Source organism: Platichthys flesus, chromosome 15, assembly GCF_949316205.1.
Source record: "Platichthys flesus chromosome 15, fPlaFle2.1, whole genome shotgun sequence".
NCBI classification, from domain to species: Eukaryota; Metazoa; Chordata; class Actinopteri; order Pleuronectiformes; family Pleuronectidae; genus Platichthys; species Platichthys flesus.
In genome coordinates, this window is record NC_084959.1 from 16,999,304 (window position 1) to 17,013,016 (window position 13,713).

The following is a 13,713-nucleotide window of genomic DNA, read 5'->3' on the forward strand; positions in this document are numbered from 1 at the left end:
GCCAGACTGACAGATGCGGAAAAGCCACTGTTGTATTATTACGATAATAATAAGAAAAAAAGTATTATTATTATAACAAATGGGGCAGTAGAGTAATGCATACATTATTATTCTTTTATTATTATTCTTTCTTTCCTTCTTTCTTTCATTCATTTGTGGGTTTGTATGTGTTCATTGTTTGTTTGTGTTTGCCATGTAGAGGGCTGTAGAGGATCTATTACTTAACCTTTAGTACTGATTGGAGAGAGAATGGAGTATCTGTGGAATGAAAACAGGCCTGATAGGGAAATGTAACATTTTGATCACAATATAATCACGTGTAAGGGAAATGTAACATTTTTATCGCAATATAATCATGTTCATTTCCTTGTGTACCATTGCTCTGAGCATTAACGTGTGGCAATACTGTAAGAGATTTGTGTCTCGTTCCCCGTTGTCAGAGTGAGATTGCAGAATTCCCACGACAGGCCTCACCCTCCTACAATTATCATTCTATTATTATTATTCTTTCTTTGTTTCTTTGTTTCTTGTTAGTTTTGTACCTGTTTGGTCATGCTTCCATTGAGAGCAGCAGTGGAGGAACATGTCCCTCCCACAGGGCTGAAGACACTGGGGATGTCCACATCTAACTGCTCCTTGTCCCGCCATATGGCCTGGGTGTGAGTGTCCACCAGGACCGGCTGATCCTGATTATCTTTGTTGGAGGATTAGAGCTATGTCCCACAGGAGGAGGAGGACGTCTCATTCCGCCTCTGTTCCGAATGTAAACCTCCAATAACCCGGAACCTTTCAGGTAATATTTGCTGTCTCCTCGCTGTCAGAACATGAATATTACAGTACATCAGTAGATTATAGTATAGGTCCTTGTGTTAGGTGAACAGTAGCTCCACCTGTGACCTCAGCTGTAAGCTATAGGTGTAGCTACACCACATTTATAAAAACATGTAGTCAAAGTGGTGAAGAAAAAGAGCAATAAAGCACAACAGGCTGATTTCACTGCAGGAAACTGGGTGATTGCCATGGCAACAGGGCCCTCTCTGATAAATGTTGATGTCAGCCCTTTTATTTTGTAATGATTATAATGTTACACCAGCTTCACTGCTGTTATAGGTGGGAAGTAACAAAGTAAATTGAAGCAAGTAGCTTATTGAAATATTTGAGATGCTTGTATTTGAGTGTTTAAATGTTCTGCTCCTTGATATTATCTGTTATTGCCAGAAGTTTATTATAGACAAGCATACTTTATATTTCACTACAATAAGAGTAGGTTTAGTTTTCAATCTAGTTATTTTGTATTTGTATAATTATTGTATTTTATTTTTGTTATAGAATATATACAAATGTTGTCAATAGATATGTTCAAATGCACTATTTATGGATAAGATAAGACTTTATTGATCCCCTGGTGAAATTTATATCTACTCAGCAATATATTACATATAGTCAAAAACAAGCCGCGCCTGTAAGAGCTAAAACATTACGGCAATATACATGAATAATTCATAATGAATCACATATAAATGCTACATCCAGTATAGTATATTTTATTCAGAAATTTGCCCTTCCGCATAGTGAGTACTTCATAAGCATTTTTATTTGACTTATACTATTAGAACAAATATTTCTACTTTAGTGTAATGTCTGACAAAGTCTGTCAGAAGACCTCAGTAGGGGTTTTGTATTTGATCATATTACAGCCTGTGGCTCCGTGTTTTGAATTCTGTTTGTACTGTACAGTGGGGAAATACATGAATTGTCTAAATTCAAGCTAACTGTACATACAAAATTATGGAAGAGACATAACGTCAGCTATAATAATCTAAACGTTACTGGATTGATAGTAAATTTGTTGTTGCCCTGCTGTGTTATAGTTTAAACTGAATATCAATTTTTTTTTAGATATTCAGTTTAAATCTTTCAAAACGGGAGCAGAAAGAGTTGTTCACTTTTTTCTGGCAGTTTTAGGCTAACAGACATAGACCCTCGTGGAAAAGTTCATGACTTGCTTCTTTGTAACAGTTTTAGGAATATTGTAAATAACTTTTACTCTCTTATGGGGAGGGATTTGATCACATGACCTAAAAATTCATCCTGTTATTTCACAAATTGCAATTATTTCAAGCTTGTGCTGCGGCCTTCTGCAGCCTTGCATTTCAAGTATCCGTTTTTCATTGTTCTCTAGATGGAGCATAAACCATTATATGGTCAACAAATTGTAAACATGGACTTCCTGATGTTATCTCCAATTTCCTGGTGTGCCTTGTTGTAAATGGTTGGTGACTCACAATAGCCCTGACAAAGGTATGGCGATATAAGATACACATGAACTTTCAGATTCTCACCAGATGGATGGCAGCGCTAAGATGATGTCGGTCCGTCTCGCCTGTCCATTCAGGGAGGTTGAGGTTGGAAACTATTTTTCCAAGAAGGAGAGTTTGAAACAGGAATTAAGAAAGTCCTTTGACAGTCATTATGTAATAGAGAGGTCTCAGACAGGTTTGCAAAAGTTACTTTTCCCAAATAGTTTTCCACAACAATGAGTTAGTTTCCACTACCTTTATCTATAACCTGCCCTTGGGTGCTGCTTGGAGAGAGAAGGGCTTATGTGTGGAACGAAGCGCCCCACTCTCCCAATGGTGTACAGATATAGTGTATAATATACATTATATACATTATAGATAGTGGTATGTACAGTTATGTTTGAGGATGGTCGAACATTCCTCAACCGATGTCTCAATGTTTAAGTGTTGTAGTGAGTGTTCACATTGGTAATATACTAAAAGTCATACACAATATTAAAACATTAAAACGTGCAAAGTAACTAATTCCCAGTTTGCCACCAAATGTTGCAACTGGTCTTATCAAGTATTAGGTGTTTATAAAACAAGTAAATCCAATAAACAAAAGCACGACTTCCTCATTCTCGCTATGTGACAGTACATTGTCTTTTTTAAACAGGACACACCTCTGCTGGCTGTGATGCCTTCCTCCAAGAGCTCCGATCACTGGACTTTATCAGAGTTACTCGGGCAGAAGAGGCTGTTAGGCCTCGGAGCTCTCCTGGCATGGCTCGTCCTCTTCCACCTCCTCGTCAACGTTTGGCTGCTCTGCGTCTTCACCAGTCTCTTAGTGGTCCTCGGGGGTTGGCTCGGGTCTCGCGCTGTGCTGGATGCAAACAGCCTCCTCCACCTGGAGCATTTCTTGCCTCTTGGTGCCCTAAACCCACCGCTGTGTTCACCCGAGCACGAGTGGAGGTTGAACCACGAGATCGACAGTGCCGTCCACAAAGCGGTGCGTGACTTTGTGTCCTCGTGGTATCGTACTCTGCTGCCAGAGGTGGAGGGGGAGTTTGAGCGTGCAGTGCGTAATTCAATGTTGGAGTCAGTGATGGAGCTGAAGGAGCGTGCAAGGCGATTGGACAGGAAGGCGCTGGTCCAACGGCTGCTGGAGCTGTACGGCTGTCACCTGCAGAGCTACATCACGGCACGGCAGATACAGTCAACGCACAGGGAGGTGTTCAGCCTGTGGCAGCTTTACAGTGAAGTAGATGCTCCTCACCCAGCTGTGAGCAGTGCAGCCGTTGAGCTCAGGTACTCCAGAGCTCTGGTTAACCTCGTCTTACATGTGCTTGTTCCGTACCCTCAGATGGAGACCAGGACCGGAGGTTACATGGTTACAGAACTCATCACCTACAATGTTCTGTTGCCGCTCATTAGCAGAGTGTCGGATCCGGACTTGCTGAATCAAACCATTGTAGATATAATCACCAGGTCAAGAGAACCACACGATGCCCTCCCGACAGCTGCACTGTACAAATGTCTAATCCAGCAGGACTCCTGGACCACCTGCAGGTCACTGTCTTCTTCTGAACAAGCAGGTCTCTCCAGCATAAGCTTGTCAGAGCTTGAAGATCAACAGAGCCTCAGTCTGATCAATGATCAGGACTCCTCACAGAGCAGCCTGGTCAGCCAGACATCTATGGACAAATTAGAAAGTTGTCACGCAGGTTTACTCACACCATGCAAAGTGAGCTGCTGTACCCTCCCGTCTGCTCATTACTCCCAGTTGTCAGAGTCCAAAATGATTTCACTGGAGTCTCTGATTCAGTCTGACTCAGGAGAGGACCTGACAGGAGGCTTTTTTGACTGTGGTCCTCCAACAAACTTCTGCAGCTTGAGCCCCTTGAGGGACGACGAGGCCTTTGGCTGCTTTGGACCTCTGAAAAATCTTGGGCAGAAGGTGGTTGTGCCTGAGGACTCCCAGTGGCCGGCGGGTATAGCCCAAGAGAAATCCCCATCTTGTTCTCCAAAAAGACATAACTCCTTCAACTTTGATTCGCACAACAACCAAGCTGCACCTGTACAAGTCCAGAATGTACACATTTCTGGTACAGTCGCAGCAAAGGAGCTGCGTGGCACAATCGCACATCCCTATACTCTCTACACTGTGAAGGTAAAAACACCTCCTGCTGCCTTTAAAGCAACACTACTCAACCTTTTCCCCTTAAAATATTATCCTCATAATCAGTTTGATGCTTCACTGACATGGATAAGAAGAATGGTCCCACTCCAATTCCCGTTTCCACCTCCTAATGCCTGTTCTGGCTCTATGTAGCTTTAGAATGTGGCTTTGATCTCCTTTGGGAAGTGTGCAACTGTCGGAAAATCACAACTTAGATCATCATAATCAAATCCAGCAAGTTCCATATTAAAGCAGACTGTATGTTATAAGTTAAACACATAAATAAGACATTCAAATCAGGCATTTATCTCTGATGTTCAGTGAAAAGAAACCTTTAAAATAAGAAGAAATCTAAGTTTGGTTTATTTGTCACACCGCCAGTTCTGCTGGTTCAGGAAGCTGGAGATCATGTCAGTTCTGTTTCAGTTCAGTGAGGGGGAAGACACAGTCAACAGATTAATAGCCTTTGTTCTGGCTGCAGAGGGCGCTGGTGCTTACTAAACATGTTGCTTTAATGTTTGACTGAATGTGTGTTATCATTACCACAGTTTGCCCTCCACTTCCTGTTTTACAGTTTGAGACATTGGCTGAAGCAGAATGCGGTGCGTCTCTGCAGTCTGCGGCCTCTCACACTGTCAACCGCAGATACAGCGAGTTCCTCAACTTGCAGACACGTTTGGAGGAGAAGCCCGAAATCAAGAAATTAATCAAGAGTAAGAAGTTATCCTTGGCTTTTTAATTGCCCACTGAACTGTGTCAAGATAGATACCTTTTGTTAATTCACAATTTTGCATTTCAGATGTCAAAGGCCCAAAGAAAATGTTCCCTGACCTTTCGTTTGGAAATGCAGACAGCGAGAGGGTCGAGGCCCGTAAAAGCCAACTGGATACGTTCCTCAGAGTAGGTACCAGGATCTTCACTCGGCATTGTCAGTGAAGATTTGTGCGGTCCTGTAAACTGTTTAATCTTCCAGCAACTGAACAACATTCCTGAGACGGCCAACAGTGAGGACATGCAGGAGTTCCTGGCTGTCAACACAGATGTTTGCACATATTTTGGGAGGAAACCTTTTGCCAAGTCCAGAATTGACAAGGTGAGTTAACATCGAGATCCTCATCACGCAGTATGATCAAGAGAAAGTTGAATTAATTCATATTTATTAAATTAATTTAATAGAAAAAGAACCCTATAAAAAAATCTGATCTTAAAATCATCATCCAACATATACTCAAATACAAAAATTGACAATTGGCTCTCGGACAAAATCTAAACATAAATTGAACGTAAACTTGAATAAAACTCAAAGCACGAATTAAAAAACACATTAATTGTAGGGCTTTTTAATTGGACTGCATGAAATTGTTAAGCTGTTTATGACATTGTGTTTATCAGGTGTATGGTTAAAGCTTACATTTTCAAATGGCACTTGGCAATATACTGAAACACATACACAGTAAGGTCTAGTGTGGACTGTGTCCTCCTAGGCCTTGCTGCAAAAAATGATGAACGGCATTCTCAGATTTTGTTTGGATGCTTTTACACCTTGTGGATGACTTTGATTTATAGATATTTCGTAAATACAATCAAATGCAAATCAATGGTTCCTTATTTCACATGGACCCTGAAATTCACAGGGTCTTACATAAAATTAAAACATAAAACACATAATCTCTCCTATATCTTCAATAGTTTTCTCTTCTGTATATAATCTAATAGCCGTTTACAAAGACGCACCCTAGATGACTTTGAATATAATTTTCTCATGTCAATTTCAATTGAAGATGATGGAAAATGCTCTAGACACGTTGAAGACAGCTTTTCCTTATCCTGAGTCCCTCAGTCCAACAGAGGAGTTTGAGGGAGACTCTGATGTAAGAACACTGGACAACAGAAAGTCCAGGTGAGAGCTCAGTGATGAAAATGTCATCCCTCTTACCCCTTCGTAACAAAGCATTGTGCCTGTGTGACCCCTCATCCCAGATTACACTTGACATTAAGATTCTTAGATTCAAGACAAATTTGGCTGAAATAAGTCTAAATTTGTGCAACATGTTTATAAGATCACTTATAGTTTCTCAACGTATTGGTCAATGATCACGTTTCTCTTTCATAACTGATCAAACAATCAGTTCAGTACAAGATAATTCAGTGCTGGTTGTTCTGGTACACTGTGTTTTGTTGTATTAATGTAATCGGGGAACTTCTGGTTTTGTGTTTCAAGTTGCAGGAGATCTATGTTCCAGAGCAAAATTTCCCCATCTCTCAACATCCCTGACCTACACCCGAAAGTGACATACTACTTTAGTGAAGGCAGCCCTGTAAGTTACCATACTATATTTATTATCCCTGAATAATAAACCTGTTTTTGAAATTGATACGGCTGACATGGTTGCATCGCTTCAGGTCCTGAATGGTATGACGCTGTCGGGCCTGGAGAACTTTGTCACAGAGCAGGAAAGACTGTTATGTGGGCAGCATGAGAAAGAGGCAGCCAGACAGAGCAGTGGGCAGCCTGACAAAGACAGGAGGACTTCAGGGAAAAGTCACGGGACAGGTTCATATTTACACAACATTGCATTCCTTGTAGCTCCAGAGAAGTAACATACACTAACGTAGCGTCACCACTTGGGCGCAGCAACACTCCACAAGCATAGAAGTCCCTTCAGTCACTTCCCACCACTGATGTGATTTGCTTGTATTTCCCATTTAAGGTGTCCCTCTGTTCCTTTTGTTGTGTTTCATGTGCAGACACAGCTGTCGCAGATGTTGTTTTGAACATCCTGTGTCTGCTGATGAAGGACCAGTGGAGTTGGCTGTGCACTGAGAACATTCAGAAGACCATCAGACTGCTCTTTGGCACCTTCATTGAGAGGTAGCTCCTTCTTTCAGCGTCTGTGCACTGATTTCCGTCTGAACAACAAGTAACATCGCATCTTTTAAATAACTCTGTTTCAAGCGTCCTGAAGAAGTGATGATGAGAGTGCGTTCATTGGGATAATCCATTTTTATAATTACAATTTACCTTATATATATTCAAGCAAGAAAGCGTCAAATGTCTTTTAAAATGTATGTGCCCTGATTTATTTATTGATCAATCATAAGAAAGATACAGTATGGTTTTGGTTTATTTATAAAGCATAATTTATACACAGAGGTAGATTCAACCGGCTGTACAGGGACAATAACATAAGGAAGCAATTTAAAACTATTTGTTAAAGCGGATCAAAAGAACAGAGACAGAGGTTGAAATTAAAAAAGAAATTAATCTCTATAACAAGTTAAAAGAGCCTAATAATATGAATGGAATATAGACATCTTTAAAAAGTGAAACAAAATAAAGTACAATTATGTATGACCTCAAAGTTTCTAAAATGGCTGTAAAAAAAAAAGAAAGAAAATCAACTCATCCTACTTCCAAATGGAAACGTATGACTGCAGATTTGTTTTGCTACATTGCGGTCACATTGTGGGACTCAGTAATTTTTTCTTCCTGCAGCTGAGCATCATGACACCGGCTCCTTTTGTAGAACAATTGACGGCTTTACGAGGTACTAAGTGGTTTTGCAGTGCATGGAGGCCTCGTGAGAGTCTCTCAGATTGACTTTCAAAATATTATTTTTTCTTTTAAATGAAATGTTTATGTCTTTGCTGGGTTTTCAGCTTAAGACAAAGACTTCTCTAGAATTCCCACTGGGATTTCTTTCTGTGGGAACTCAGCTCGTCTAATCTCTTGTGTGTTCTGCCGTCTCTAACTGATTATTCTGGCCTCCATTTCTGTGACCTGACACATGCCTCTGGGAGTGATCAGGTTCACTGAGAATGTCAGTAAATACTCTTCATAGACATTATAGACATTTAAAACTGCTTGTTTGTGTTTCTTCCCCTTGTGTGCAAGCACAATCAGCCTGCAGGATTGTGCATTTTTGATTTGTTCCCTCCCTGCAGTCACTGATATGTGGTAGAGAAACCAAACAATGTTTGCACTAAACCACTGACTTTTGTCTTAGATGGTTGGATGTAGGAGTTGCCCACCTTACCAGCGCCCCCTGCTGGGTAATTTACCTGCAAGTGTTGCAGGAAGCTGTGTGGCCAGGGGGCACATTACCTGCTCAGCCCCGGCCTGAGCGCAGCGCTGCAGAAAGAGAAGAGACTAAGGAGCAATGTCTGGCCTGTCTCGTGCAGCTGATCCCAGGTCTGCAGCCGATGTTAGGTTCAGATTGTAGAGGTTAAATATTGTCCTGATTTGCAAGGTTCCTAAAACTATATTGTTGTACTTGAACAGAGCTCATCACTGACATGCTGGGCAATGAGAAGTTCACACTGAGTCTGGAGACCATGCTGGAATCTTTACAGGACCATCAGATAAACAAGTGAGTCAGCAGACAAACTGTTGAGTAAATACTCGTCTGACTCTGTGAGCTGTACATGGCCACATCACATAATTAAACCAAGAGAGAAGAAGACTTTACCACTTTGTGGTTTTCATACAGGGCATTTAAATCTTTGATTTCCAAGACTGAAATATGCTGTATTTACAGTCGATGTGAGTCTGTATTTGAGTGTGTTTGTGTGATTCTGTGCAGGCATCTGATCTACTGCGTCTGTGACCTTCTGCTGGAGTTCCTGGTCCCTGAGTCGTGTGACGAGGCCTTCCAGAGGTCTCTGCTGCAGAGCTTGACCAAAGACACGGAGAAGGACAGTCCTCACTGATGGACACGATCACACCCTAATGCTTCACAGGTGGAGACGACGGATGGAAGACGTATTTATGTGGGCTGGAGTTGTGATAAAGGGACACATCAGAAGGAAAACAACCACTATGATACCATCATCTGCACTTTACTATTGCAAATATTGTTGTTTTCTTTATGTGCTCTGTTCAACTCAACATTTGTGTGGCTATTAACACACAATAGTTCATCTCTGACTTTTAAAGCTCCAAAGATAAATTATTGGATGTTATTGGATGAATTTTATACATTTTCATCAGATTTTGATTATTAACAATATCTGGATTCTGAATAGACACAGAATAAGATCATCAGTAAACTAGTCTGATTCAAATTACAAAACGTTGCTGTTGGGGCAACATTTTATTCTAATTGTGTGTGCGAACATTACTTTTTACAGTAAAACTGTACATATTAGCTATAAAGCGGCTCTGGATAATCTCCTCTGGTCTGGTTTTACCTGATATTCTGTTGGAAACATCCTTAGATGAATCAATCACAGAGGTCGGACCATGAAGAGCACTGTTCCATGTGTGAGAGGAGTTTAGGATTTGGCACATGTACTATCAATAATTCATCCAAGAGCCCAGACATATATATTTCACTGATAAAAGTGGTTTAACAAGAGTTAGTGTTCAGTCTCCCTGTGAACCACTATTCATCCTGACCAGGCTTTAAAAAGTACTCACTGCTTCAGACAGGATTTCTTTGATGAGGCTGTGAAAGATTATCGCCTTACTGCATAACCACAGTGAAAAATATTCCTTTTATAACCCCCCCCCCACACACACACACACACACACACACACACACTAACACACAAATTACTTTTATTTTTTTAGGCCTCTGTGATTTAAAGGCAACGTCGGAACTTCAAGTGGCATTAGTAGAAACTATAGTAGCAGTAGAGTGCAAACCTCTGCCAAGGCCCATCAGCCCCCTTATGAAACCACAAATTCACAAGATCCACATCAGTCCCTGATTCTTTTCATCTAAATCTTTTTTTTCAAATTGAATAAGTTCTTTCCTGAACCTTTAAAATTGTTTGTGAACTTGAAACATATCTCAGAGTCAAGTAGACGTAAGGTTCGCAAGACCCAAATCCCCTTTCGGATTGAGCTCAGCACACAGTGTCCTGTGCAGGCACGTGACGATGTGCCAGCTGTCATAGTAGTGAAATCATTCATCTTTTTAGTGTAAAAGTTTGGGATTGATTAAGATAAGTCTGCTAATATTTCCTGTCTGCTCTGTATTTTCTCCCCGTGAGCTGGAGCTACAGATATTTAACTTTGATGAAGTTATCATGTTTGTGTGTTCCTTCTGGCCCCACCATGTACTGAGGTGCTGAACAACCACATGTGTTGACCACCTCTTAAACGGATGATTTGATCCATTCAGTGCTCCCTAAGGACACAGACGGAGAACCGATGTTTCTGCCACAATGAGCTCACCGCTTCAACACAAAACGAGTTCAAAACGATCCACAATAATTAAAAATTCGTGCATTTTAGGAAGTAACAGAAATAACGAGCTAAGCTTCAGAACAGAAAGTCCAAGCAGAATGTTGATGGACTGTGAGGACACACAGTGCTCACCACTGAACCACCATGCTGCTCATATCCAATAGTGTCATTCACTTTTCAATTACGTCTACTTTACTAGTTTGTAAGATTTAGATGAAAGGGATCTATTGGCAGAAATTTTATATAATACTCCTAGTATTTTTCTTTACTGGTGTTTTTCATATAAATTGCACAAGTTGTTGTAATGGGTCCTTTATATTTAAATACTGTATTTTTACACCGGGAGTGGGTCCTCTCTATGGAGGCAGCCATGTTTTGTACAGTCGTCCATGTTTGGAATGGGAGGGTGTGGTGAGGGGTATTCAGCTTCACCTTCACCAACGTGCACCTTCACCACCAGATGTCACTAAATTCTACACATTGAACCTTTAGGAGACATTTTTAGATATCCACCTAATAAATCTCTGTCTTTCTATGGGTCACATTTCTTGAGAACCGTGCGTATGTGTTGTTAACGACAGAAAAGAGGACACAACATACGACTAGATGCAATTTGTGTACGTTTCAGTGGAGTACTCCTGTAACTAATACAGTATCATCTCTATGAAGCTTTAAGATGGCTGTCTAAAAGCTGTCTTTTTAATGGGGGTGCACACAATAACAGGAAAACCTGAAAAAATAAATCCAATCCAAACAGCTCCTGACATCATCCTCTTCCCAATGCTGACGTTCCCATGTTGAAACTTGTATCAGATGTCAGTATAAATATCCTCAGCCTTTGTTTCCACGTGTAGTTCAGATGGACAAATTCGATCTCTGGAACATGAAGCACAGCTCGCTTACTTTCTCATGATATCATGGCTTATACTGGCAGGCTCCCACCTCCTGCCTCATGCGTTGGGACTTCAAGGGGACAAAAACACTCAAGCTGCCATGATGGTGACCCAGTACTTGTTTTCAGCAAATATCTCTCAATGGGGAAATTACATCTGTGAGATCTAATAACAAATAATCGATTTCTTGACTCATCTTAGCTGAGTTTAGAAATGAATTGCCCATCATTTTAAATATATAAAAATGTGCTGTATTTTATTAATTTTATAGAGCTATGAATCTCCTAAGTTTACAATCAAACAAAACAAGATTTCTTTCGTTCTTCTTTCCTTTTCAGTATTTACAACATTATTGATATCGTGCAATTAAACCACATGGGAGCAAAAGCTGATCCTAAGCTAGAGTTAATTCCAGAGTGCACATCACCTAAGAGGATGTTCAGTGCTAAATTACAATTAGCTGGAGACAATACTTCCCACATAAATTAGGATTTAGGTTTAGGCAACTGGACGTAGCTTTCTGAAGTGCACTCAGCCTAAACACATGTTTCCAGTTTGACTGTATTAACCTTCAGGCCGTTTCTCCTATTTATCTAAAGCTCACGTCATGTAACGTAAACTTCCAACTTAAACTGGTTCAAACCCCACAGATAATTCTCAGAAACTCATAAGTGACTGGAATTACATCGTATTTAGTTCTTCTGGTACTGGTTAATACACTGATAAGTCTCCTCCAGCACCAGCATCAGGTTCACATTTGTAATTTGGACTTAAGATTGATATCGGATTAATACCTGTACACTTTTAGATCCTCCATTGGAGGGGATGAAGGAGAAGTTTTCAACTTTGTCTATCATTTTATAAAAATATTTATTTGTTCAATACTTTGCTTTATGATTAAGATTAATGAGCTGTGCTTATTGGAAACCATAGACTGTAAGGATGCTAAAGTCATTGAAGGTCAAAGGTCAAGGTCACAGAGACCTCACAAAGGCCTTTATTTCCCTGGTGAACATGTTATCTCAAGAACGCTCCAAGAGAATAATTTCAAATATAGCACAATTGTTCACCTACACTCGATGATTTATTGATTAGATTTGAGTGGCTTAAGGTCATGATCACGATGGCCGCACAAAACCTAATTTCTGCCTTTTGAACAAGATATCTTTGCATTAAGGTAATTTGTGTAGATCTTAAGACAGTTTTGATTTACTCAATGTCATGCCTTTATCCTGGTGCAAAAAAAAATACATATAGACATAGTATTAACATGTTAAGATTAGTTTTTTAGAAGGAAAGTTCAAAAGTGTTTTACAGAGCCATCACGAGTCACTGGTCATACTGGGTGTGTATTCGACAGAAACAGATGTTAATGACTATATCTTTTGTCTGCTTCCGGGGCACCGGGGATGTTGTTCCCTGCTACTGTTTTTATATATTTTTGCAGACTAATTAGAAAAACCTCTGGAGGAGACTTTCTCGTGGTGCCAAACAACACATGCAGTACAGTCTTTGGGGTGCCAGCCAGAGTTGACACTTTGCTCACTGGCTGCAGTGAGTCCCACGTTTAAACCACAGTGCTGATAAAGCAAACTGCATGACAAGAAGTGAATACGTTTTCAGGGGCAATTCCACCTTTTCTCAAAAATGAATGTACATTCTCATGCATATTTGATCACACACTCCCAGATGCAAAGATGACTCACAGCAGAGGACAACTGAGGTCGACAAGTGTGTCTGTACTCCATCTGAAACTCCAGGTAAATCTATACATGCACATATTGCAGTTATTTCCACTAATTAAAAACAGGAATATACTTGAATCTTAGCAGGTCACAAGTGCTGTCATTTGACGTCCAACAACAATTTCAAAGACACATGCATCTCCTGGTTTGTGCGCTCCTTTACTGCTGCATCTAGCGTCTGACCTTAAGAAGAGGCGAGTCTGGTTCCTGTTAGCGATGTGTCCTCCGCTGCCCAGTGCACATGTGCCGTGAGGCCTTTAAGGAACTCCGTCTATCTGCCCTACTTCCATCTACTTAGACTGAGAGCAGCTCAGATGACCACATTTTCTTGACAACAGCAACATATTTTAATCAAAATATGACTTAATCCAATTCCAATGCAATCGTCTCGCCTTTTCTCCACCCGTGTCTCATTTTAGTT

General features: G+C 40.5%; 1 protein-coding gene across 2 annotated transcripts; it reads left to right on the plus strand.

The window, feature by feature from the left end:
• Window positions 1-83: 83 nt before the first annotated feature.
• On the plus strand, window positions 84-9,632 carry LOC133969636 (sorting nexin-19-like). 2 transcript variants are annotated; one of them, XM_062406243.1, is made up of 13 exons: window positions 84-793; window positions 2,183-2,301; window positions 2,959-4,452; window positions 5,036-5,174; window positions 5,261-5,361; window positions 5,435-5,554; window positions 6,243-6,361; window positions 6,683-6,779; window positions 6,865-7,015; window positions 7,210-7,333; window positions 8,469-8,653; window positions 8,744-8,831; window positions 9,045-9,632. In XM_062406243.1, the coding sequence occupies exons 3-13, from the start codon at window positions 2,980-2,982 to the stop codon at window positions 9,169-9,171; spliced, it is 2,724 nt and encodes a 907-aa protein (XP_062262227.1). In that variant the 5' UTR covers window positions 84-793; window positions 2,183-2,301; window positions 2,959-2,979; the 3' UTR covers window positions 9,172-9,632. The 2 variants fall into 2 exon arrangements, with proteins under 2 accessions (XP_062262227.1, XP_062262228.1); XM_062406244.1 differs by lacking the exon at window positions 2,183-2,301.
• The last annotated feature ends 4,081 nt before the right edge of the window (window positions 9,633-13,713 follow it).

Excerpts from the sequence above, each read along its gene's own strand:
- LOC133969636 (XM_062406243.1), top strand. The coding sequence starts at position 2,980 with ATGCCTTCCTCCAAGAGCTCCGATCACTGGACTTTATCAGAGTTACTC. Across the intron at positions 5,555-6,242 it reads CCAAGTCCAGAATTGACAAG|ATGATGGAAAATGCTCTAGA; the intron begins GTGAGTTAACAT and ends TTTCAATTGAAG. Across the intron at positions 7,334-8,468 it reads TTTGGCACCTTCATTGAGAG|ATGGTTGGATGTAGGAGTTG; the intron begins GTAGCTCCTTCT and ends CTTTTGTCTTAG.